This window comes from Apteryx rowi, unplaced genomic scaffold (assembly GCF_003343035.1).
Source record: "Apteryx rowi isolate R43461 unplaced genomic scaffold, aptRow1 scaffold_263, whole genome shotgun sequence".
Classification (NCBI taxonomy): Eukaryota; Metazoa; Chordata; class Aves; order Apterygiformes; family Apterygidae; genus Apteryx; species Apteryx rowi.
Window position 1 is genome coordinate 755229 of NW_020449008.1, and position 27185 is coordinate 782413.

At 38.7% G+C, this 27185-nt stretch overlaps 1 protein-coding gene across 1 annotated transcript in view; it reads right to left on the reverse strand.

Moving 5' to 3' along the window:
- Window positions 1-27185, reverse strand: part of EFCAB6 (EF-hand calcium binding domain 6) — a 113481-nt gene that overhangs the window by 51087 nt on the left and 35209 nt on the right. The window contains exons 14-21 of the mRNA XM_026067846.1: window positions 24489-24605; window positions 24098-24218; window positions 17439-17609; window positions 14822-14982; window positions 10920-11087; window positions 4337-4508; window positions 3107-3223; window positions 1898-1956 (exon numbers count right to left, since the gene is read on the reverse strand). Coding sequence (XP_025923631.1) covers window positions 1898-1956; window positions 3107-3223; window positions 4337-4508; window positions 10920-11087; window positions 14822-14982; window positions 17439-17609; window positions 24098-24218; window positions 24489-24605 — 1086 coding nt within the window. The remainder of the gene's footprint in view (window positions 1-1897; window positions 1957-3106; window positions 3224-4336; window positions 4509-10919; window positions 11088-14821; window positions 14983-17438; window positions 17610-24097; window positions 24219-24488; window positions 24606-27185) is intronic.

Genomic DNA, 27185 nt, shown 5'->3' on the forward strand with positions numbered 1-27185 from the left:
CTGTTTCCCTGAATAGATCCAGTTGCAGCCCTTTCATTTCCTTCAGCTGCTTTGTAACTCCTGATTTGGGCATATCCTTTATAACTATCCTGCACAGCTCTGTCCTGACTTTCCAAGTGTTTCTACAGCAATTACTCTTGTTATTATATTTTAGCTAATTGTACAGATTAAAAGAAAAAAAATCATTAAATGGATGAACAGAGTAAGGAGCATTAAAAAAGGAAGAGAGAATAATTAGCAAATTATCATTCCATTCAATGAATGTAAAGCTTCTGGACAAGCAAGTACATTTTATGTGCAGTTGAACAAGTATTTACCATCAGATCAAATGCTTAATAGTGGCGATAAGGAAATTTGGCCATACAAATCCAGTCAAAGCTGGAGAGAATCAGTCACAATAGTAATGGGTGACTACAGCCCCTACTATTAGCACTTTCATCTAGAGAGAAAAAGTGATAAAATTCTGCCAAACTGCATACAAGATTAAGTTGTATTAAAGTCTGAGACTAGGTCATTGTCCTGTGCTGAACAGCTCTCAAAATGCATAGTTTCTGCATATTTAAAGAAAGAAGAATTGATGACCACCTTATAGTGAGGAAATATCGCAAAGCGGAGAAACACATCCAAATTGTGGTCATTACCCAGGTCCCCTGACAGAGCTTCAGTGGCCGACCTCCTGAATTTGAACTCTATTAATAATTGGCCAAGTCCCAAGGTATGAAGACAAACTCTRTGCCTATTTGCCCAACTCCCAGGAGAGCCAGGCCAGTGAAGCCAGAGGTACCATGGTACCCAGCAGTAAAGGAGGTGGAGCTCTGCATCCCCCTTAACTGACTCTCCTCACACCTTTGGCACTCCACAGGCAAGCAGCTAAAAGGAGTCTATGCTGTAAGCTGTAAAGAGAAACACAGAGAACTGGCAGTATTGGTATAACCCTACAAAGGTTAAAAGGTGCTTTGAAGTCTGCAGTTTTCAGTTATTCAAGAATACCAAGAATACCCTTCAGAGGAATCTAAGAGTGAATTCTGCCTCCTCCCTCCATGCCACTCTAACATAGTGTCATACAAATAAACAGAGCTTATCCACTTCCAAGGCAGACAGCATTTGCCCACTTCTACAGCTTGGCCTGGAATAACAAACCAGAACACGAGTCCCCTTTTATAGCTACAACTGCCACATTATACTATTTACTATTTGAGTAACCTACTCTACCTCTGGAGCATAAGCAACTCTGGCCAGCTGTACACTACCTCCCTGGCTGCTCTAGATGAGTCCTCTCTTCTGTGGATCAGAGTAGCACTTTGTAAACCTGACATTAAGGTGGGAAATGGAGTGGGCACCACATCTGTGCAGCTACAGAGTCAGGATCTGATGCAAGAATATTGAACTAGTGGAGATCACTTAAATTTTGGTGGGGCCCCAAAATGTTTTACAACCTACTCACCAGGACACCCTAGTGCAGGTTATATTCCCTGAATGTTGGTACCTAGTGCCATTTGCAGTGACCTGATATATCCGAAACATTTGTATGAGGCTGGCAGATGTGATAGAGGGAGACCTACATTCTTCTGAAGCAGCAGCTGGAGTCCAGGAGAGGTACCCCACAATGCCTATAATGGTGCCAGACACCAATGCCTGGGTGCTCTTCATCTACCGCTGAAACTCTACCACCTCTGGGACAAAGAGCAGCTGTGCTCCTGAACAATTCAGGGCAGGGGGTGACAAACATCTCAGCAGAAGTGTCAAAGAAACTGAAGCAGAAGGAATTGAAAAACTCCAAGTTGGAATTCTGCTTGGACAACGAGGTTAAAAACCCCTTTCTTTTGCAAGAGGGGTGCAGATCTTTAAAGACCACGAGTGACAAGTGACGGAGAATCAGTTTCAGTTTGTATTTTACCTGAAAATGCACATGCCCAAGCAGTTCCCTGAGACATGAAGCAGTCTGTCACATCGGTTCTAATGTGGAGTCCTTTTTAATCACCCTCACTCACACCAGATCTCTCATCACCATTCATCCCAGGGTATTCACTCACTATTTCACTCAGCGTAAGGCAGGGCAGAACAGGACTGTTACTGAGAAACATGCCCCTTTTGAATGATCAAAATCATCAGCAGCAGGGCATAGTTCCCGGGCAGTATTCCACCCAGCTGAACTCTGCTAACTTTGCAGGGTCCAAGAACATCACAGTGCAGTGAAGCATATTCCTGGATGCAGATATATGATGGCTTTTTATCCTTTGTGCATTGCTGAAGCTTAAGGAATGCATCATCTGTAGTGTAACAAAAGAACAATGAAATCACAAAGACTGACTCTTCAACAGCTTCTGTTGTTATACAAATATCTTAAATGTGAGTTGTACATAGACAGGCAATGCAGAGGCAAGAGCAGCAGGTTGAATGAGTTCATTCAGCCTAACAGTGACAAAAAGAACATTACTGCATTAGTTGCAGGCAACATGTAAGCCTCTTAGGTATCACATTGTAAGTATTAATTGCAGTAACCAAAGCCAATGTCCCAAAGGTATTTGCCACAGATGTCAGATCTGTATTGGGGGGTTGCAGTTTAACTACATTCTTAATAAATGTATTATTAATAATAAAATATTAAGACAAACAAAATACATGTTTTATATGTTTTATATGTTTTTGTCCCCCTCTTCCCCTCCCCTTCATTTCAAAGCAATTTCACTTCCAGCACACAACTGCAGAAAGATATCCACTTGAGGGTAAGAAGATGTGAGGCTGGATGCAGCTACAATGTTCACAGGGGAAGGCTCTATAGTAACAGAGCCTTCGTCCTGTCATATGATGTGGAGCACATACCTCATGGGTCTATGTCGAGAAGGGTAGAAAGGAAGACTACAGCTCTGCCATCTCCTTTCAGTCATTACATTTGCCCCTGCAACAGCAGCTGGTGAAAATATGCACAGCCTATGGTACATGGATGGGAAGATGATGTTTATTACTGAATCACAGTAAAAAATGGATTGGGACAAAACGTTCCGAGGGACTCTGCAGGCTATTTTCAAAGGTACGGATCTGTTTTGACCCTTGCTGACTCCTTATCTTCCCTCAACACCTGGACAAAGGACAGAGTATGAATTACCGTCATAACACTACTCAGCAGCAGCTCTTTGCTTAAAATTAGGTAGACCAGGGAAATGTTACTGCCATCATGTCTCTTTTCCTGCCCAGTGTCAACTTTCAGCAAAGCATTTTTTATCTGAAGTGTGAAAAGAAAGAAATGTGCAGCTGGGTGCCACAAGCATCACAGCTACAATCCCAAATCCATGACCTCACAAGTCCGTCCAAAGGACAGCATGCAGAGTTAGATAAGCAATCAAGGCCGTGACGGGCCCTGAGAACAGCACAGAAAACCCTACCTCAGAAAAGACACATACAAAATTCAACTGGAAGTCTTGACAAGTAAAAAGTAAACTATTTGAACACATTCTCATTGTTGTAGATCCTTTTAGCACTGGGATGCTGTACCCAAATCAGCTAACAAAGCATCCAAAGCCACCCAAAAATCAAATAATTACCGTGGAAAATGACAATGTGGTAAAATCAACTGAACTCAAATAAGAGCTATAGAAAGGGTTTCCTCTCCTGTTGGGGACCAGTCTGTGCCATAAAATGGTATTAGATGGCTAGAGGTTTCCCTGACATGAGCAAGCACTGCAAACTCTTTTGAAAATGGAGCAGGAGTGAGCATGAAGAGAGTCAGGGATCCCAGGGAGCGTCCCAGGGAGTGATTACAACCAACACTGCAGTCCAAGAGCCTTTCACTGGAGGCTGCTACACCAGTACACAGCCAGCTGTTGTAGGAGAAATCTGAATGATGGCACAGAAATAGCTTAGGTCATTCTCCCTAAGCCATGCTGTATCCTTTAACAGTCTTGTTCGTCACCCAACTATATCCAGGGTCTATCAGCTACTACCACACAGTTACGGAGAGGGCTTAAAGACTCTGAGTTAAGGATAAGCAATTCTTTAAGATATGCCCACTCACTTTGCATAAAAGGTGCACTGTGGGTTGACATGAGATGTCTAAGTCCCATCCATGTCTCCCCAGTCCCAATCCATACATCCCCCTAGGAGCAGTGGAAGTTTTCAAGGTGTCCTGCTGCCACAGGATGACAATTTTTTGTCTTTTTAAAGGAAATCAGAGATTATTTGTCATATAATAACCTGCATGAGGCCTGTTTAGCTCATTAGTGACTGAAACAATCCTGGAAGATTTAACTCTAGATGTGTGAACCCACACAATGCTAAGGCAATAATCATCTTTCTGGGAAAAATACAGGGCAAAGAAAAATATCTAACATTTTCCTACCTTCCGCAAACCAACTTTAGTAATTTTCCCATTTGATTGCTTGTTATAGGCAAGAAAGCTGTCTTTAATAGTTGCTGCCTGTTGTAACACTTTGTCCTTCAGCCTTTCAATTACTTCATCAACAGTTCTATTCTTGGCATATTTGTTAGCTTGATCTTCAATCTGTTTCATTCTAAAATTGAAAGATTGTGCATGCAGACAAGTCACTTATTTTTCGTAGTTTCAAACATTTGATTCAGCAATAATGAACAAGACTGCTTTAATGACAAACAAGACATTGATATGGGAGAAGCTCCTTTGATGCAAAAAGATAGGTTGATCAAATTAAAGCACATTTTAATTCCAAGGCCTATATTGTGCAACCTTTTCTTAAGTATAGTTTGCTTTACAGAAAAAAGTAAAAGCTGAATGATATTTCTCTGAAGTATTTATTTTGCAAATGGAGATCCTCGACCTCCCAATCACAGGCTTAGTTAGCTCATCAGACTACATCAGCTAAGGAGCCATATTTATCCTTTAATACATATTCAGTTGCCATAAGAGGGCTAAGCCAACATGAAAGAAGTAAATAAGTCTTTCCATTGATTTTAAAAGGATAAAATGTCTCTTATGAAGTTTTCTCTCTTCCTGGGAAGGTGAAACTTCCTCTTCATGAATCCGAAGTAAGTCACCTCCACTTTTTTTCCCTTGTAAGGAACGGCCAGAATACCTCTTTCTTTCTCAGGCCCTATAAGAAAGTCTGTAGATATGGACTATATACTCTTCCTCATGGAATACCACAACCTTCATCAGTAAGCCATTAAAGTAAGTCACAATTAAATATTTAATAACTTTTAAAGACAGAAAAGAAATTAAAGAGTATGTAATGTGTCCCACTTGTATCTATTTTACATCTGCTATGGATTTACTATAGCCCATGAAAAGGGAAGTTAAAACAATTATTTTTGTTAAGTCTGAGAGCATGTATTACCATATAAGCAAAATGCAGAATTATTCAGCAGTCTTATTTTTATAGATTTATTAAGTATGTTTTACAGTATTCCCTAAAATTGAAGTTAATCTTAAAATTTTAACTCTCGTTCTGAAAATAGGTTCATGAAAACAGTTTTGCTTYGATCTGAGCAGCACACAGAGGATTAACTCTAAGCCTCCCAAGAGTGATCAGAAGATGACAGTGATTGGTGACTCCCTCCTGAGGATGCCAGATGGACCCATCTGCTGAAGAGACCTGGTCTCCTGAGATGTCTGCTATCTTGCCTGAATGCAGGAGGTTGCCAAAGCATTACCAGCTTTTCCCATCCCATCCCATTGACCATTACAGTCTTCTGCTTATCCACAAAGGCCTTGTCATGAATGACCCTGAGAAGATGAAAAAGTAACCACAGTGTAGGTGTTGAAGACAGATAAATTCAGATGTTGTTTATACCATTCCTCCTAATTAAAGGTCAAGATGGTTACTTGTAGGATGTCATCAGGAAGACTATCTTCCCTGGCAGGGACTTATACTTCCATGGGCTACCAGGTAAAACTAGAATTTATCTCACCAAAAAGTGAAAAGCTCTCTGTATCTACTACCTTGATAACCTAGTAAGGAGGCCTTGGATTAGGATTAAAGAAAGGAGCTGCCATAAAAGCCCATGGGAAAGTATAAACTATAGCACCTTAGCTGAGGGCCTAAAAATATGTGAAACTGGGTTATACATTACAGTGTCATAGAAAAGAGAAAAACAGACAGAATGGATCAGTCCATCAAATATGTTGGTTGTCTGTATATGAATATAAAAAAGCATATGGCATAAGCAACAGGAGCTGGAAGTCTTAAAATAATCTAAATTATAAATTAATTGACATAATTAATGGGATAATTCACATGACTGGAATAAGCAGAGGGCTTGTTGCTGAAGAAGAGGTGAGTTGATGAAGACAGATATATTGTCCTTTACATCAAGATCATTAGAGAGATTCTTAGAGATCCTTACAATTCGGTAAATTAAATGTTACTGAGAGTTCAACTCATAAAAGCCTACGAGAATATGGGTGCTAAAATTGTGGGACGCCTACTATGCAACACCAACAGGGAAAACAGGATTTGGTTTTGAAGCTTTTGGAGATTTGGAGATTTTTCTGAGCAAAAAAGAGGCAAAATCATCCAGGGAAAGGAGCTGGTTGTAATCAGTTGGGTAATGATTACAGCAGAATACAGGTTGTCCAGCAGATTTTCAGAACTTATCAGTGACATTCTGCTGATACCACAAAATCTAGTGAAGGGTAAGTCTTTCTATATTTTATCCTAACTAACACAGAAATACTGCTTGAAAAGGTGAAATACAGTTTAGGCAGGAAGGATGACGGAATGACAGAGTTTATGACCCTTGGAAAAGGAAGGAAGGGGGACAGTGAAACAAACAGTAGATTTCTACCTACTCAAGGAATCACTATCTCATGTGAAATGGGTCTAAAGGGAAAGTGACTTAAGGAGAGCTGGCAGCGCATCACTGAAACATCTAACCATAGTATAAGAGAACGGCATGAGTATATATGGCCAAAATCTGAAAGGCCATGGCACAACACGAGATTTGATATCAAAAATATCAAGAATAATAAAAACTCATTCTATTAATGCTTCAGTAAAATAAGGGAGATCAAGGAAAAATTTGGCTTACTATTCAACAGGAAGAGAAAACTATCAACAGATGACATTAAGGGATATGAAATACTTAAAGCTTTTGTTTTACATTGGTCTTCAATAAAGAAGTCAAATGTAAGCAGGTGGCTTGAACAATGAATACTAACAACAAATAAGGAAAGAAAAAATTATAGAATACTTCTGTTTATTCAAATTGGTACTTACAGAACTGGCTAAAATGGTCTCAGATTTGATACAGAACTTCCAGAATTATGCAGAAAAGCAAATACACTACCTACCTCAAAAAAGAGGGCAGGAGAAGAACTGGAGAGTTACTGACATATTTCTAAGAAATCTATTCCTGCTTTCAGGCAGTAATTACACAGTCACAAAGAGTTCAAAGCCTGTTAAGAGACACAAGACCCACTAGGGATTCTTGAGATCTACCCTGAATTCAAGCAAGCTTATATTTTAAATTGTACTCCCCTCCAACCTGCACCACTTTTACCTTGCTTTCCTAAGGAAACAAGAATAATGCAATCAATCTTTTAATCCACATGTCTGTCAACCTTCCCCCCAGAATTGGAGCCATCTACCAATTTCAGTCAAAATTGAGAGGGGGTAGGGGTCTTAAGATATGCAGGCTTACAAGTTTTGTGAAACTGACAGTCATGAAAAGGAGAGAGACTCCTAGCTGGGAAGGCAGCGAAAACTCATGCCATTATCTGTTCCATTCGTTAGCAGCTAGCCAAGCAATCAGCATATGTGTTTCCCTGGGCTAACCACCTGCCATCTCTTGCCCAGCTGCCACCTTGAAGTATTCAGTGAGAAGTATCATCTTTTTCTACCTTCAAGTAATAATTTGCAAGTACATTTACCCTGTGTGAGATGCCAAACCCCACTCCCTGCACATCATCATCTCGCTGGAGCTGGGTCTCAAAGTTATTCACTTAGATGTAACAACTGCTGATCAACTGTAACACACCAGCCCTGGATGCCATAATGCTTGCTGAAGGTATGGCTATTGCTCCAGATAGTGGCTCAGCAGAAGTCGAGGACAGAAATATTTATTAGTGAGGCCACTGATGTATCCTGAGTTTAGTGTACTGTGTCCCATTGACAGAAATGGGATCTATGTTGGTGATTGATCTGCATTCTTTATCTGGCCAGCTCTCTGCTCTGACAGTCTTTCAGTAGAAATGGCATTAGACCTCTCAAAAAAACTAACCTCAGGAAATCTCTGAAAGATCTGTTCCTATCAACAGGAAAAGAAATCTCTCTTGACCTCAATGACAGGAGGGACAATCTCAGCTTGCAGAAAACAGGTTGACTTCCTGACTGAAGTATAACTCAGATTCTACTTTGGCGACAATCTTGGAACAGAACTGCGAGAATATTCCATTCCCAAAAAAACATTACATAGAGAGAGCTAGCCAGAAGGTCTTAGATATCTCCTAGTGTCCTGCAAAAGTAAATTAGGAAAGACTTTCAGAGACAGAGCCAGTCAGCAAAAAACCCTAAAGATTAAGTGGAAGGTCCACTGTGGAACAGGATCTTTCACAGTTAGGGACACTAATCATTCCAACCTGTAAAAGAACTTAAGGGTAGAAAGGTGTGGGAAAACCAAGGTCCCGCCCACTGCAGGCTCTTGGTCCTAACTGACCACTTTGGTAAAAAAGAGGCCAGATTTACTTTCCTAGAGACTTCTGGTAGTATTCCTTTTCCATTACTAATCATGATTTCTCATAATTTGGTAAATGAGAGCCACCCAGCATCCACGATGTGACAAGGAAAGAGGTAACATTAAGATTAGTTGGGTGCTGAAGTTTTGTTTGAGCAGTTTCAGGAGGAGGGCAGAAGCCTTGAACTCTAGGCTAAGAGGTATAGAAGGTGTTGATACCAGAATTGCCTTGGCCAGGAGTGATCAGAATTATCAATGCCACCACCAGACAACATCGGAACAAGAGGAACGGGAGGGAAGATGTAAGCTAGTGCTCATACATACAGATGGAGGAACTCGTCTAACATAGATTCAAGACACTGACCAATTCAGGAACCAAAAATCCAAAGTTTCTGTTTTGAATTCTTCAAAATGCCCATGTCTGAAGAAAAAGATCAAACTTGGTATGTTCCCAGTATAGTTACCAGCTTTCTGCAAAAGGGATTGACTCACTTCTGTGCTGTCCTGACATGGTAAAGTGGCTCAAGCCATCTGCCTGAGAACTGATGCCACATGAACTGCTGACAGGTTGTCAGGCAACAGTTCCAAACAGTCGACCATTTCTCAACAGGCAGTGACTGACAGCACTGTGTAAAGCAGTTTAATGGCCTCTCAGCCAAAAGCCACTTCGGCAAGAAGGTAAAGGCAAATTGCTGCCTTCTTCAAAATATCCTAAAAAGCTCCTAATCTTCTCAAGACCCACTGAGAGAGAGAGAGAAGGATGTCCCAGTGCCTGAGAGGCCTGAGAGGATGGGTAGTATGCTTCTCCTCTATTTTGCCTTGCTATAGCAGAGTTTGGCAAAGGGCAAGAAGTGGACTCTGGTGAGTCTGAGCTGTCCTTCTGCAGGGTCCTCAGGAATCCTGCTGCTGGAATCCTCATATTGCCGATTCAAATGCCAAATATCCATTGCCAATTACTTTATGTTAATGACAGAAACATGAAAGTCATGGTGGGCCTGTAGGTTGTAACTCATTATGCGAGGGTGTTGCTGAAGGCTGCATTAAGTGTGGCCCTGAAATTGGTATTCAGGGTCAGAGTTCAGATGCCAAAGTTTATTGCCCATGTTTGGTGTCCCTACAGCACTCACTCAGTCTTCTTTTAAAACTGTGTAGAGGTCCTGTGGCAAGGCTGTGAGACAACAAAGGGAGACAACAGAAATAGGCTTTTTGAGCCATAGGAATAATCTGTCAGTTCTGAGGATGTGTGAACGCACTGACAAAGCAATCTCTAGAGCTGCTTTGAAGAGGATTCAGATGGAGACTTAGAAAGCACGCAAAGACCAGATAGTTGAATAGGAAACAAAGTCTGAGAAGAATCTGGGGCAAGGTGCGTCACTGACAGAATTTCTGACTTCAGATCCCCCTGTCTTGAGAGCTGTTGACAGGAGTGTGAGCTTTGCACACAGCATTCTCTTTTTCATGAAATACCACCCTCAAAATGAGGGAAAACAGGCCTTGAGCATGCCTCCATGGACTAACCCTAACCATAACTGTAACCGTAACCGTAACCCTAACCCTAACCCAGTCCTCCAGGACTAGGGTAAAGTATTATCTGGGCTCATGTGAAAATATATGTGTCCAGAGTCTGAGTATGCATGTAGATTTCCACACAAAAATAGAAAAAAATATTTCTGAGGGAAGCAAAGCTCATTCCATTACAAGAGAGGCTTTTTTTTTTCCTGATTTATGCAGGCATTTCCATATATTAAAAAGTAAGAAGTGAAAAGAATCAGTGGTTCATATATCTTTGTAACCCGGGTGCCAGTATCAATGATGCTGATTCAGCTGGAGGCTGTAGCGATGGCCTACAGAAGTGACAGACATCAGATGGAGCAGAGCTCTCAATCCTCTGAGAATGTTCAAATCCAGTTCCTGAGTAATGAGCTACACTGGTTCTACAGAGGATCACAAGCTTACACTTCAGACGTTATCTAGAGGGCAAAACTCCAACTGTTGAATGATGCAGTGAGATACAGTCCTTGTGGACCCTGTAAGGTGAGCTCAACCATATTTGCCTGAATCTAAGAGTCTTTGATGAATGATCCATACATATTTGCTCTCCTGATGCAATGCTTTGAGTGTTGTACAATTTTGAATATATCTCTGTGAAATGAGAGATCAGCCTAGGACAGTACTTACCATTAGACAAACAGCACGTATTCTCAATCTTTCTGAAAGTATCTTTTTCATACGTATTTTTTCTTTAAATTAAACAGAAAACTGTACTAATAGCATACCTTTTTGAAAGATCTGTTTGCTTTTTCTCTTTTCTTTGTTGCCTTCCTTTTGATATATGTGAGCCGATACCATTTAAGTCATCAGGAGGAACAGCAACCTCTAAGCTATCCAAAAGCATGTTGTAAAAGATTCCACCAGAAGAATTATCCTGATATTTATAGCATAACCTGGATAAAATAAGAATTTAAAATAATTTGGGAGATTGGGAACAATGCATAATACAAATGTCTTAAGACAAAGATGATCAAAGGAACACATTTGCTTTCCATATACAGTTAAGGACATTATTCAGAAGGCTAGCTTTAGGCTTTGGAAACTAGCCTTCCTAGAATCCTTCTGTAGCCTACGGAGAAATCAGGAACCTAACTTAAACATTGAATGATTATCTGGGGGAGCTCCATTGACTCTAGAAGGAGTCTAAGGGAGACAAGCCTCTCCTGTCTATAGTTAACCTTAGTGAATACTCAGCATCATTAACACTTGGATTATATGGTGGACAATTGGAAGAGACTTGTCTCACCTGACATTGGCCTGTCAAATTTGGCTGCTATGGTGGAAGAAGTAGCTAAGCACGCAGCCAAGGCACAACTAAACCTGACAGAAATCATGAATGAAAGCCCCTGTTTACCATAACTTGCAGCCTGGCATATAAATGCAAAATTAAATCACTGGCAGCTTAAATTAATACTCCTGGCTGTGACCCTAGCAGCCCAGGAGCAGACACGCTGTCTGTACAGCCCCCTCTGCTACACTGAAGGTAACTTCCAGCAGAGAGGTTGGGTGGGTAGCGCTCTGGGCCTGTTAAATTACCCCCTTAAATCATTTCTGTATAAATTCACAGAGCTTATGAATCAGAGCCCTTGTCATCACTGTGCCACTGCTTCACTGAGCTGTTTAGCATTCCAAGATTTCATTCACATTCACAAAGCTTTTGGGCATTCCTGGATGAAAGTAGAAGGCTCCTGTACTTGTACTGCGGAAGCAGAGCATTCTCTAAACTCAGCTTACCCCAAGTGCCAGCTCTATTTAGACTGCCACTGAAAAACACCTAAAAAAACACTTGGAACTTAACATATCGAGTGCCCCAATGCCTTCTTTCTGAAACAAACAAACAAACAAACAAACAAATAAAAACTTCTATTTCTTTTGAGAAGTCTAATCCATAACATACCCTCTGCAGGAGAGAAAGTGTCAGAGGGATGAGAAGGAGAGAAAAGAGTCTCCATTTTCTAGTGTTTGTCCTGCTCAGTTAAAACAAGTGTGGCCTTCACACAGAAAATGTCTGTGAACACCATAGAGCAACATCTGCCTTGTGAGTATAATTCATAAAAGGCTTCCAAATGCCCTTAAAAAGTGTTGCCTCTTTTCTCCAGTCTGAATGTCATCTCACAGGAAGCCATCCGGGACAAGCATGCCAGCTATTCTGCTGCAGCAATAGCAGTATTGTCAAGTGCCTCAGGATGAGTCACATCAATGCAAAAGTCCAATTATAGTAGAAGCCCCCCAAAGCAGAAGTATCATTTCAAATAAATAAGACTGATGTAGCTGAACCACTGGAATTCAGAATGAAATTCAGTCACTTTATCACCTTTTGCTCCAAAACCCTGCATCCCTTAAAGCACCCATGTTAAATCCCCAATCTGGTTATGACATTCCCAGCACAGATGTGATAGTCTTAACCCAGTATGTGTGCATTTAAAAGAGTCAATTACATCTTCTTTACTTATTATTTTAAAATACAGCATTTTAAACGTGGCATCTCTTACCACTTTTTAGAGCAGTGAACAAACAGTGCCATCCACTGTTTCTCTGCATAATCCACAATATTTTCCTAGGGTAGTTTTAAATAAGGTTTAACATAAAAATTAATATCATGTTTAAAAAAAAAGTATAGATTGATAAAAAAGATGTGAGTAAAAACATATTTTTAAGGAGTCAGGCTAAATCACTGAATGACAACTTTAAAAATAGATTATCACCAAGTAGATTTTTCAAAATATCTCTTCAGCTGTGGATGAGCCATTCTAATTTAATTAGCTAATTTTTACTCATTTATTTTAATACAAAACATTTCTCCAATCAAGTAGACCATCTATTGCATTGCTGAGTATAAATCCTCACTTAATCTTATTACAAGAATTAAATTTCTTCCTCAATGTGGTCACCTGCTCTCTGGAACATGGCCCTGATACATGATATTGCTAAGAGCAGGAGTTTTTTAGAAATGTTTACTAGAGAAGAAATAATAATACAGTGTGAATGAGACTCTTTTCATGGACTGAACATGGTCAATACAAGATTATATAGCAATTGATGTCCCTGAATGTCTTTGACAATGGAATTCAAACCTTATCTTTCAGACATATATTTAAGATGCTGCTCTTATCAAAAGATTACAAACTCATCCCATCTACGGTGAAACATGTCTGGCTCTGCGAAACACAGATTGCTGCACTGTTCAGCAATGCTGCAGTTTGACAATGCACATACAAGAATGTGCTCAATATTCACCATAATAGGAATCCTAAAAGCATTATACACATTTCTTCCAGTGCTTTGCTAGAACACAACCTTAGTTGCTAGACTTTGCTAGGCTAATCTCATAGGGCTTATCTTGCATTTTTTTAAAACAAAGGCAAAATACCCATTGACCACAATGATGAATGAATTAAACCCTAAAAAATTGCCTTTCATTGCCTTCCTCTACATCGTTTTTCTTACAGTGAATGCTTAGAATTTCAAGTAAAGGCCACTTTACAATTCAAAGTGGCTGTAATTCCTCACTTTTCTTACAGTAGAGATATTTCATTGACGCAAATAATGGTAGAAACATTATTTAGAAAATTGTATAACTGCTGAGTTCCAGGTAATTCAAAGGATAATTACTTGTTCGTGATCAATGACCAGTGATTATATAGTATACAACACAGAGCTATAAAACTGACAGATGATAAAAGCATATAGTTATAACACACCACGCTGGGAACATGACTTTTATGAACCCAATGTATAGCACCCAAAGTTTTCTCTAAGACATTTACAGAAAGGAAAATGCATACAGTGGAATTGGTTTTACTGATCACGCTTATGCTCATTCATATTTCAGGATCAAAGATTATTTTCCAAAAGCCATTTCCTATTGATGCTGTTGTGTTTGCTCCTCACTCACAATGATCGGCAGGACACTGTGTTGTAAGGGTCAGACTGGAACTGATTTCTTTGATTTTCCTATTATGTTATCAAAGGTAGGAAAGAATTCCACATCTTTCTGAAAGTCAGTGTAAGCTGAGAAAGCTAGAGCCTGTGGGAGAGCAGTTTAGACCCGATTATAACCTAACTGAATTGTTATTGCAATAAAACATCGAATACAGTTCCCTCCTCTTTGGACATAGATATTTTGACTGTATGCTCCCCATGCTCCCCAATTTGGGGTTTCTGCTGATATTCAAAATGAGATTTCATGTTGACCATGTTAAAATTCATCTCCTTGTTCATTACAGCAATAATCTACTGAGGAAAGACACAACATTAATTTAATTAATTTTTTATTACATTTTGTTTGGAAATACTAAATAATATTTGATAATGGCTTGAATCTCCACCACATCAATTGTTCCTTTTTAGAAAAGGCTTGCCTTACCTCTGAAATGGTGAAATTATGCCAAACTCACAAGAGTTTCCAATACGGAATTTTCATGGAAATAAATAAGGGATTTACCATAAGCTGATCACATATGGAATGAAGCATCTCTTCCATGGGCTTTTTCTTTTCTGTAAGCTTAAGGCAAACTGAAATCCTAACTACTCCAGCTATAGCTATCATGTTCAAAGACAGGAAGAAAGATACAGTAAGAGAAGAAATTACACTAAATCTATCACAATTCATACATCATCAACTTACTTCATAAATTGTTGATCTAACAAAGAGGGACAATACATCTGTAGAACTTTTCTTAGATGACTTCTGCTAATAGTGCCAGTACATTTAGGATCATAGGATTGCAAAGTCTTATGAAAATCTTTCCAGTTTTCTGTGATTTTGTCTGAAAGGATCTCTGCGACCTAACAATTGAATGAATTAGTAAGGGGGGGCAGGGGGAGGGGAATCCTTAAGGTTAAACTATGATAGTGCTATCGCATGATAAAAATGTACTAAAATGACAAACAATGTTAGAAGATCAACACCCACTGAAAATGGACCATGTTATTACATACGGTATTCCAAGCTACAATAACAGAAGCAATCTTCTTAATTTGGTTTGTTCCATTAAGCCATTTATGACCCACCTAATTTAAAACAAAGTTATATTCAATTAAAACAATTTTAGCTTACTGATTTCAAAGCAAGACACAACATCAGGCAGGACATTCACTCCCCAACGTTTACCTTTGAAAATATTTGTTCTGAAAACTGTCCAAAAAGTGACTGTGTAAGAAAAAGTATACCTCACTTCATAGATCTGCTCCTTTAAGTGACTTGAGAGTCATGTCTACCAATTGGTAGCAATGCAGTGTTTTTACTGTGTTTCTCCCCTCAGTCCTGTAAAACAAAATTCACTAGGACTGAATGAGTTGCAAATGGCACTCATCTTACTCAGGGCATAATTTGAAGACAATAGACTTGCACAGGGGATAATAATGACAAAATTTGGCTTACTGAACCTGCTTCAGGATCTGTCTGTAGCATTAGCAGTTAGAATAAAAGTGTCTTTTCACTTGTAAATTGAGTACATTAAAAACAGGAGCGTCTGAGAAGAAACAAACACGGAATCTCAATTTGACAGAGAATCTCAGCATAATTGCAGATCTGACTGAGCACTGCACTATGCCGAATCTCCGGGGAGAGGAAGGAGGGGGAGGTTTGTGTCATTTCAGTTGTCTTATCTGGCTGGGGGCCCAGAGAGTTTACAGGTTCTGGTTCTGCCCATTCCTGTTTTTAGGTCTCCTCTGACTGAATCATTCCCCAAAGGAATAATAAAAATGCAGAGATTTCTTTAAAAAAAAAGTCCTCTTTTTCTTGCAGAACCTATAATCTGCCTCTTCTAGAGGATGAGCCATGCTGATGGAGCTGGCATAACTACTCAGGACACCAATGGAAACGATTCCTGGACACTCAGGCTACCTTGCAGCTGCTTTCTATCAAGAAATGGCTGCAAACTAGCCACGGAGTCCAGAACTAACCTACTCCTTAGAGCAGAATCACTCTCCAAGTGTGAAATCACAACTGCCAGGATCATGTCACGCACAGTTACTGTCTCATCCTTGGTGGCATTTCATCCCATGGTGACCATGATCTGTGAGGTTTAGCATTTCCTTTACCTGCATTCCCTCATGCTAACATTTACTTCATTTAGGATGCTTATTTAAAATGACAAGAATGGTCAGTTTTCTGTGACAATCTCTAATAAAGAGCCTAACCAGTTCAATTTAAGTCCAACTTAGTTTGCATATCAGTTGCATATATAGGCACTGTCAGTATTTGTGCTTTCCCCAACATGTCAATTTTACAACCACTAAAGTTTGTCCCAGAATTTCACCCGAACCATTATTCTACTCAGAAACAGCCAGAAGGGACTTGAGTTGCTGCATCAAATGCAGCTATTGTTGGAGCCATCAGAAAAGAATGCAGYCTATTTCAGTTAGTAACATCAAAGTATTTCAAAGCAATGCACACTATTCAGGACTGTTCAATGGGACCTTCTTTTTGTGCATCTAGTATCTCTCTTGACACTGCTGGACTCCTTTGATATCCCTCAAAAACACTAACCAGACTAGCTAAGACAAAAGCTAAACCTGGAATTAGTCAGTTGACATATTAATGCAAACATAAAAGAGATTTGATATAAAAAATTATGACCAGGTTCTTAATACTAGGAAGCAGATATGCAAATGGTAGCTTAAGTTATTTCTTAGTAGAATTCAGTAAGCAAAAAAGTGTTGACAATATTATCTCTGGCTAAGGAAAATGACATACTAAACAGAAGTTTGGACTGCAGGATCCAGCATATAACCTATCTGTACACATGGTGAATAGTCATAGAGGAAGATATTAAAAGAAGACTACAAACTCAGATAGTGTCAAAGCTGTACCCAGGAAAATATGCAATTTCTATGTAGCATACAGCATATATTTTGAATGAACATATTATTATAAAGAATAACAGGTAAAACAAGAAACAGCTCTTTTGCAAAATATCAGCAAAACAAATTTGACACTCAAAAGCTATGAAGTATTACTACTGCCCCTCATCTACTGTACGCATGTAAGCAAGCCAGTGATTCTGGGGGAGTTTTCAAAATCTCCAATAACCATGAGATTGCCTTCCAACTGATGCTTCAGAAGAAAAGAGTCTAGAAGTGGCAATCATGAAGATTTACATTGCTGGAAAGCATGTGAAAATACTAACTTAGATGAAGATCCTATGCAAAGCATAACATTTTACTAAAACATATTCTGGCCCTTTGTTGCAACCATTATAAAATAGGCTAACCTTAAAGAATTAAAAAGAAACACTTACTAGAGATTCTTTTTCTTCAACCAAGTCTAAAAATTTATGATAGTCAAGGTATCCAGTCTGTTCTGGATCAATTATCTGGATTAGCTTCTGGAAATCTTTTTTTTTTATTTGAAGTAAGAAGTAACGTAAAATGCGATGAAGCTCATCTCTTGTGATCTTTCCATCTCGTCTCTAAGACAAAAAAAATAAAGCATGTATAAAAAGGAGCAAACAAATTTACTACAGCAAGTCTGATTCTAACATGAAATTCTACGTCTCTAGATCATCCTGACCAACTGACAGCTCTGTAGCTTTTCCAGTAGCCTGCATATTTTGAATCTAGTACTTCTGCTCCAGTTCCCAGTGAATATACAACTGGAGCACTTACTGGATGGAAGACTAAAACCATGGAAATGAAACTACATCGACTTTGGGATAGATTATGTAGTTTGCTGGTAAACTGTGCCACAGGTGAATGGATACGTGAACTGGCTTTACACAAACCAGCTCACATTCAGCCTATCACCCACACTTCATTCCTTATTTGCTCTGTTCACACAAAGTTGTATCTGACTGAAAAAGGTTGCTGGGTCTGAGTGGAGTCAACTCAGGTGTCTCTTTTTCTGCCTCTGCTTCCAGAAAAGCCRGGTCTGCTGCATGGGTGCTAGCTTTGTCCAGCGACAATACTATACACAAATCCTTCATTATCTGGAATTCTGTTGCCAGTCCCCTTTCCCTGTATCACAGTACACAGTGAATTAACTGTTTACTTTTACTGCAGTCGAGTTGGTGATACTTCAGTGAGGCAATATAAGGAGTTTGTGCTACATACGCCTGTGTTAGACTTCTTCCGAAGGCGGACAAAAGTTTTTGTTCCCCAGTTCTATTAATTTATTACCTATCAGCATCACTAGAGGATTTGTGAAACTAAAAGGTAGAAGTTGCTTTGCTACCATGCATTAAGTTGCTGCTACGACATACCCCATCCATTGCCTTAATGAAGAATACATAAGTCCATTAAGTGATGTCTGTAGTGATATCTTAATATTGTTCTTAGCATGTCCATAAATGGCACCTGAACCTGTGCTTGTCAGTGCTTGATACACATTCATGTATGCCAGCATTTTCTTCATGATTAGCTTCAGAACAACAACAGGAAATGTTTTGAGTGCAGTTTTTTCAAGGGCTGCAGTTTTCAGCTGTGGTCCACAGGCATGATGGTTCATAAGGCCAGAGGAAATACTCTGCAAATACTTGGGTCATTACAGAGGTTTCAGTTAAAGGTTCGGTGATAAGAACATGGTGAGCCTTGAGAAATTCTAACTGTTGGTGCGTTAATCAAAAATATTTGAGATTGACTGTCCTAGGACTTTCCCTTTCTTTTTAGCATGCTTCCTTTGCACCTTGGTATGCATCCTTTGCATCTGTTATGCTGATAGCTTGGGTCTCTCAACACTCTTGACCGGGCTACCGAGAGTGAATCAGCTTTCGGGGGAATCTGTATCTAGGGCCTGATGCCCTGTCACATTGTCATGCCAATGTGTACTCATTTAGGCTGTAAGGTAACAGGCAATGGATGTGTTCATGAAACAAAATCAGGATATTTTTATGTTTCTGCACTTAAGACACAGCTTTTCTCTCAGTTCCCATGGCAAGTAATATCCATAATTTATGTGGGAGAGCTTTAAATATGTGTTTGTACCAACTCTTTTTTATGACTATTGGATTTTATAATTTCCTATTTGTTCTTGGACTTTTATTTTTTTTAATTGTTTCTTTATTTTCTCTAAAGAAACCTGAGGAAGGATAATGGGGGGAAGGAAGAAGAAGAGAGTGGAATAAAGGGTTTGGAACAATAAAAGAAAAATTAGGAGTAAATAGTTCCTCCAGTGATTCACTAGACAAATATCTTTCTCTTCATAAAATTCACCCTAAGAAAATTCTGTTTCCCTTTAGTCCCCCACAGAGATCCAGGGTGGCAGTAATAATATAGAGGATGAACAATTATTTACTTCATCAGCTGGTCTGGGAAATACTTTAAAGTTCTGCAATCAAAGATAATGGTCTTGTGAAACTACTATCTGGTTTTGGAATTTTCTTTAGAGACTGTTGTCTGCATTAAATCATATGGAAACAAAACTTGATAATATACCTTCCTCCCCAGTAAATAAGTTAGAGAATCCGGTACTGAAGCTACAAAGATAGCTTGTACTTCACAAGAAACAGATGTACACAATGACTATGTCTTACCTATGAAGATGAAATATCTGTTACAATGAAAATAAATCACATTTTGTTCAAAGCTTAGATAATACAGGTAAGAGAAGGTATACTATACCAGGCTTTATTAAGTAGAATGCATTTGCTTATTTGGCGACCTTGCAAATTTAATTTTATTTGTTTAAAATGGTTTAATTTTATTGCCACTATCATTACCTGATACAAGTCAGTCGAGCATAAGCGATGTCAATGGGACTGTACTGATTTATTCCAACAAAAAATCATGATGTTATATATAAATACAGACCATTCTTGCATATATTCCTTTCAGTGTGAGAGACTTCAGATGTTAGGGATGAAGTGGTTCTGTTTTCAGCCTGTCTTTCCTTTCCACCAGCTCAAATACCTCTGCCTTCGTTAACAATTTCATTCAATAATGCCCCAGTCCAGTAAACCACTTATAATCATGCAGTAAGTGCCTTGCTGAATCATGGCCTGAATGCTGTAGGTGTTATTATTATCTACTGCAGTGTATGAAACTGATTTCTTTTCTTATAAATTGCTAGGTGAATTCTTTCTTTTTGTGGTCATATATATATATATGTACATAAATAAAATACTGCAGAGCTAAAGAGAATAGTTTTTATGTAATTATATTAGAAAGGAATTGTGATATATCATCTATATAAAACCATCCAATAAAAAAATGCCAATAGTACTTCTAAAGATATGCCCAGTGCTCATTTTGCTTGTGTCAACCAGACTGAAAGCTTTAATTTTTTTAGTCTATTATTTGCTCATTCAATTCGGAAATATAGACTCTAAAATTTAAGAAGTGCAATATGTAGCAAATCAAAGTAATAAAAAATTCCATCTGTCCACTAAAAGCACAATCACACAATCCAGTGTATGGAACATATATATCATGGCATTCCATCAGAAATGACAGGGAGGCATTTTAACAGAGTTCAGTACATCATGAAGGCTACAGAACTGGTAAGGATAGACAGTTCTTTATTAAAAGTTCATATTCCAGCACCAGACATGAAAAGGGAATCCAAACTCTATAAAAAATCAGATGCAGATACTTTTGAAAACAGTAAACTATGCAACTGTATGCTCAATAGTGTGTCAGTGCCACACATACATTACTGTCTACCTGTCAGATGACAGACTGCAAACACAAATCTTTTACAAATACTTGATGGCACTTTCTGTTTATATTATATAATATGAGCCTATAATAATTACTCCACAGTTCTGATTCTAATTAACTTTACCTATCATACTGATTTTATCCTTTCATCAAAACAGATTTACCTTGCCTAGAATTTCTGTGTGCACTCAGGGACCAGGAGTATACATATTCATTGCTAAGCAACGTATTTGGATGTACACTTTTATGAAATCTCCCTTCTTTTTCAAACTACTAATCTCAAATTAAAGTGTAGTCTTATCCTGCAAAATATTTATGCCTATCTTTAACTTAAATGTCAGTCACAACCAATTGGACTCCTTCAGCATGTAATATTAAATAGGTATTCACATTCTGTATTATTAAGGTATAATACTAGAACCAGTAACTATGTGCCTTTAAATCTTTTACAACTGTGGGACACTAGAGTTTACCTGACGCCAGGTTTCAGCACTGGACAGAAAACAGGTTAGTTTTTCTTACGAATTTCACTCATTTAAGCACTTCAGTTAGGAGACTTTCCAATATTACTTGAATTCCTTGCCTTGACATGAAAAATATACTCCTTTTTTAAAAAGAGACTAAAATAAAAACAAATGCCAATGCTTCAGGTGACTGGGACACCACATATAATCAAGAACAAGAACTATCCAACAAGGCGAACATTCATTTAAAAAAAACCCAGCAGACACGATGAGTTGCCCTTTCATTTGCAAATGCACTCCACATAGCGGAATGTATAAAAATGATAATATATGGCCATAATAATGATTAAAATCAATAAAATAAACTCAGCTAATGCCTAAGAAGTCCAATATGTATATTCAATATTGCCTACCCAAATTATTTTTAATGCTTTTTTTGTTTCTGTGTTTCAGACTTTATGGGAAACCTTTTTTGAAAACATTTGATTGGGGGGCTAAAGAGTTTGTATTAGTATTAATTCCTTAAAATTGAAATATTCGTGTTACAAATTTTTTTCAAGGATCTTGGTTTTACAGACTGTGAGACTCACAAAAGAACATCAAAGGGTACTTCACTTACCTGTTGTAAAACACCCATCTGACTCAGCATTTCAGAGTCAAATTAGTAACTCTAGTGACAGGGTACATTACCCATCTAGACTGCACATTAGAAAGCATTGGTTTTAGGTTAAGACTTAGTTTTCAAAATATGGATTAACAGGTAGGGACCAGTAGCGTTTTAGACTCCAACAAATCAAGAATGATTCAGACAAAAATCAGTTGGAAGAAAAAGCTAGCAGGCAGTTGCTGGCGGGCTGGGCAGTGATGTGATGAAAAATCACAAGCCTGCGACATAATCCTATTAAAACCTTTTAGATAAGAACATAAATTTATTTTAACTCCTAGAACAGAAGAAGTTTAAGTTCAAATCTATTTCTGTCTCCCGAAAAAAGAAGAGCAAGAAACTTACTTTGTTAACTCTATGACATGGGGAAATTGCTTTACTTGATTTACCTATTTTTTGTAATAGCTGAAAAGCCTCTCAAACAGCTATATAAATATTTAGGAACGTTTCAAATTTACAGACATTTAGACATTAAATGATGAGATCACTGGTGAGATCACTGCTCTGTTGAGCCATTGCATACAGTGGCTGAGCAGGAGAAAAGTCATTTGCTAAATGATACTATATGGATCTTACTGTGAAAAGGAAATTCGCCATCCAGGAAGACTATTTCTCTGATGTTCACATGACACCAAAAATTCTCCATAGTGTTCTTTCAGCATTAAGTGTCAAAGCCAGTAGTTATCACAGTTCATCTCACTGATAAGGAAATCAGCATTTCTGGGAGCTACCACACTTCACAAGAGACTGCAGTAGTCAAGGATAAGAGGAGATCCACTTGGGCCCAGAGACGGGTAGCCCTGAGCAGGAGGAAGAGTGTGGAGAGAAGGAATGCGGAAGCAGGTTTGGAGATGAACCCCTGCATAATCAGGACATAATGCCCAACGCTGAGATAACCAATAGCACTGGGCAATACGGGGATGGCAACAGCCCCCATCTCACACATCTGGATCCCCCTCCCTCGGTGGTGGCAGCCGATAAGGCTGGCCAGGACCCTGACAGAGGCAAGGCAGACACTGGGGCCCTGCCGGAGCTGCTCTCTTGGGGCAGCCTGCTGCCACAGGCAACTGCACACCTTGCTTATGCCTTGTGGCAGACCATTTTAAGAAATGAGAACTCTACATATGCAAATAGCAGCTATCAAACAGATGTGATAGATAAACCAAATAACAGAAACCTTCAAATGGAATTGTAGGTAATAACCCATCCTCAGGTAGGCCTATTTCCAAAGAGGTCTTGTAGGGGTTAATTTTTAGACCTGTGCTATACATCTTTCTTATGCATACATATGTATAAATAGACATGCGCATTTGCCCGTGCATGTGCGTGCATGTATGTGTGTGTATTAACAGAGTAAACACAGTTCTGTGTGTGTGTGTGTGTGTGTGTGTGTGTGTGTGTGTATTTATTTATATACACACAAATAGATATATAAACATATTTATATACAAATAACCTGAAAAAAAATCTAAAAAACATCAGATGATTACAGGTGACTGGAAGACAAATGAAATAATAAATAACAAAGAGAAGAAACCACTGACACAGCCTGATTATTTGGGAGTATAAGCACAAGCAGAGAAAGCTTTCTAGTAAAGTCCTACATTGAGAAATGGAGAAAGAACACCAGAATAGATGAGGAATCTTACTTATAAGAACAGTAACTCTGAAAGACTTGCAGGTCATGATAGATAATCAAAGCATAAATAAATTGCCCGTTTTTATGAATTGCATAGATAAATTGCCTAAGGGACTAAGGCAATCTTTGGATGTATAAACAGGGAAAAAACTTAGCCATATCTGGGAAGTTATTTATTTTTCTGATACCAGTGCAGCTTCTCCAAAAGCACCATTTCTCATTTCTGGCATAGTATTTCATGAAATACTAGCAGGGGTTCAAAAGGGAGCCCCAGGGATGGTTAAAGAACTGGCCAACATGACTTCCAGTGAATTCTAGGAGGTCAATAACTTTTGTTTATCGGAGAGGTTGTTACAGAATATTTAGTCCCAGTTTGCACATATCTAAGTTAAAAAAACACAATATGGACTCTCTGAGCTAGCATAACACAAAACAATGGCTGACAGCCATCAGGTAACTTCAGAGCAGATATAAGACACAAATGGCTRGTTGTAAGAGTAATTAACCAAGGCAACACCTAAAAATAATTGCTCTTACTTCATCAAGCATCAGGAATGCCTGCTTTAGAGAGGGATAAGCATCTTGGACGTATCTGTACAACTTCTGAAGAACAGTGTCACCAGAGAAAGTTTCATCTTCTCCTCTAACTGGATTTACTCTGTAATAGCAAAAAGACAGTCTTCACTATTTTCATCTCTCACCCTCTTCTGCTCACTGTGTTCTTCTTAGAGCAGGAATAATAAATCACCTCATTAAGACTCAAGGTTTGATAGGATAAAAAATAAGAGTGTGCACTTAGAGAAAGCATTGCCAAAAGATTATTTAACTGAATTTATCGTGTGATCATTCAGTGAAAATATTTCTCTCATTTTCAATGAATATGTACACCACAAGTTACTCAGACTAACATAAAAAAGAAACTGCCTACTTACTTATTTTTTTTCTCATAGGAATTGTCTGCCTGTTTTCAAAGGCGCTCCCAGGATCACGAAATTTTTCTAAAAATAGTTGCCAAGCAATTTTATGTGTGGCTCTCAGTCCAAATCTGATTAAAAAAAAAAGAATGGAAACAATTTTTAAAGGTTTTCTTTTAAAAACACTATGTGTTCAGAGAAGAATTTTGAATTAGAACATCGCAACTTCATTATAACATTAATGTGTGCAACATTTATAATTAGAGTAAGCTTCCATAGCTTTTTTTCTGTTACTAAATATGTAAACTGAGCCAACTTATTTTCTCAATTCCAAATGTCTAGCTGTGGAAGAACTAGACCCTAAGCGAGAATTCATCTAACCAAATGTACACATCTGCACCTGAGCAAATCACTCTAAGTTCCCTTTATAGCCATTGCGGAGAAACAGGAACTTTCAGGGCAGGATTCATCCTAAAGCAGACATCTAAAACTGGTTAGATGAATCCTGTCCATTGTTTCTCTCCAATGACTATAAAATAGAGTCTAGGAGGAGCAGTTCAGATGTAGATGTTCACATTACAGATGTCTACAATGAGATTGTATTTAGTGCATCCCTTCTTGTTATTTACACGTTACAGTAGAGAAACTAATTTAGGCAAATAGTTTGATTATTTTTTTAATCTTATGATTCTGGTCTATCAAAATTTGAAATTTCTGCAAGCCCTGGAAGGGTGAAACTGTGTTAAAAATCTGGGGATGTTAACTAGTATCACATTGCATGAGTAATTACTTTAAAAACAATAAAGACCTGATCCAATGACCCCCCCACCCCAAATCATTGGCATATCTCCTATTCAGTTTCAATGGTACAGCAGTACAGCCCAAGTGAGCATGGCTAAATGTGCCCTACTTCAGATGGTGCTCTCCCATATTATCAGAAATGTGCTGACTTGCTACTCTAGTCATCTCTGAAAAGCTTTTAAAACTCCTAATGCTCCTTAGAATCATGGCAGATGGTGTTTAGAGCATTTGTTAATCCAGGATACATAGGACAAATCTAAAAAATTACCAAATGTAGTCAGAGGTATGTAAGACCTTCTGGATCTTTTACAAAAAACCTCCAGTCTTTGGGACCTCACAGCAGTTTCTCAAGCTCAGCCAATAAAGCAAAAATCAAAAGTTACAAGAATCACAGCAGTCACTCTTTGGACAACCAAAACCTGACAGCACAGAGCATTTTCTGGTAGGAGATGGAGCCTGACTTTTTACAATGGTCCTGCCTATGAGTAGCATGCAAGCACCACAGTTCAGCAGCTTGTGCGTAGAACATCTTAGACTGCACAAGCAGCGCAAGGCACCAGAGCCCAGAATGGGCTGGGAAGAGCCAAGCACTGAGGTATCAAGGTAAAAGAAGGTAGAGACAGTGCTGGCATTTGAATTTCACCAGGGGAGCCATTTCATTCCCTGCAGGAGGGGCTTTGCCAACAATACTATTGAGGGAAGGGTTATTAAAAAAAAGCTGTGGGAAAGAGAAATATTTCATATCTGATTATTGTCTTGGATGAATGAGTATGAAACAAACAGTACAAAATAACAGATGATCTTTAAAATTAAGGCCGAGATAACAACTGTTATTTTGAGCCCCCAACTGAGATCCCTTCCCACTCAAATGTCTATGGTCTACTAAATCACTCAAATCACAGTGTAGAGAGCAATTCTGCACTGAAAATGAGCAACCAGCCAAAGCTGTGTCAATCAAAGTAACAGGCCTCTCCACTTCTGTATCTACCTCCTTTCTCAGAAGCCCCACAGACTTTGGCAAGGACAACTGCCAAAATGCTGGGAGCTGAAGTGAACTTAGGAAGAAATACAAATGCAGATATGTGAAGGCCTGGCATTATTTTTTGTGGTGCCATTGATCAATCCACAAGCTCTGGTGTTTTTCCCCCATTCTGCAGGCTGGTAACAGATCTGTTCCCTGGGTCTGTCTTTCTGTGGCTGCCCAACACAGCACTTTTTTCTTGCAGGTCATGGAAAGGGATAAATCAGAACCTCACACAAGGAGCTTAGGAGGAACTCACTAGCATTAAGTTTTGCGGACCAAATTGAGCAAAGTCCTATTTAGACAAAACTCTCATTAAAGTCAGTGGGACTAAAAACTAAGCAAGGACTTTGGCATATTTTGTTGATTCCAAAGYGATCCCTCTTTAGAGTCCTCACACTGGCCCTCAGATTTCAAGCTGTGTTAGAAAGGCGGTAAGTATGGTATGCAGATGCCATAGGTAGAATAAGGGAGGCATAGAAAGATCACTCCATTGCAGAGCCAGAAAAAATACTACATTTTGTGGGTGCTAATCCAGCTTTTACCTACTATAGTATGCCAGATAACTTATTAAAGTAATTAAAAAAAAAACTGCATGGCTTTTTGGAAGTATACTTTTAGTCCTAGTGAAAAGGAGTATACTTCCAAAAGATTTGACTGATTAGGGCTGTAACAGAATGGATATCTGGTGAAACCATGTGATATATCRTCTAGTAGTGATCTGTTACACAATATTCATGATAACCGTCAATGCCTTAGTGTTACATAAATCAAACATGAAGGTTAACAGAAAAGGTTTAAAACTACCTCTGCTGCTGACAACTGTCCTCAGGTTTTTAGTCTGATATTATGTTCACCAAAGTCCCGATCAAGTGAGCACAATGACATT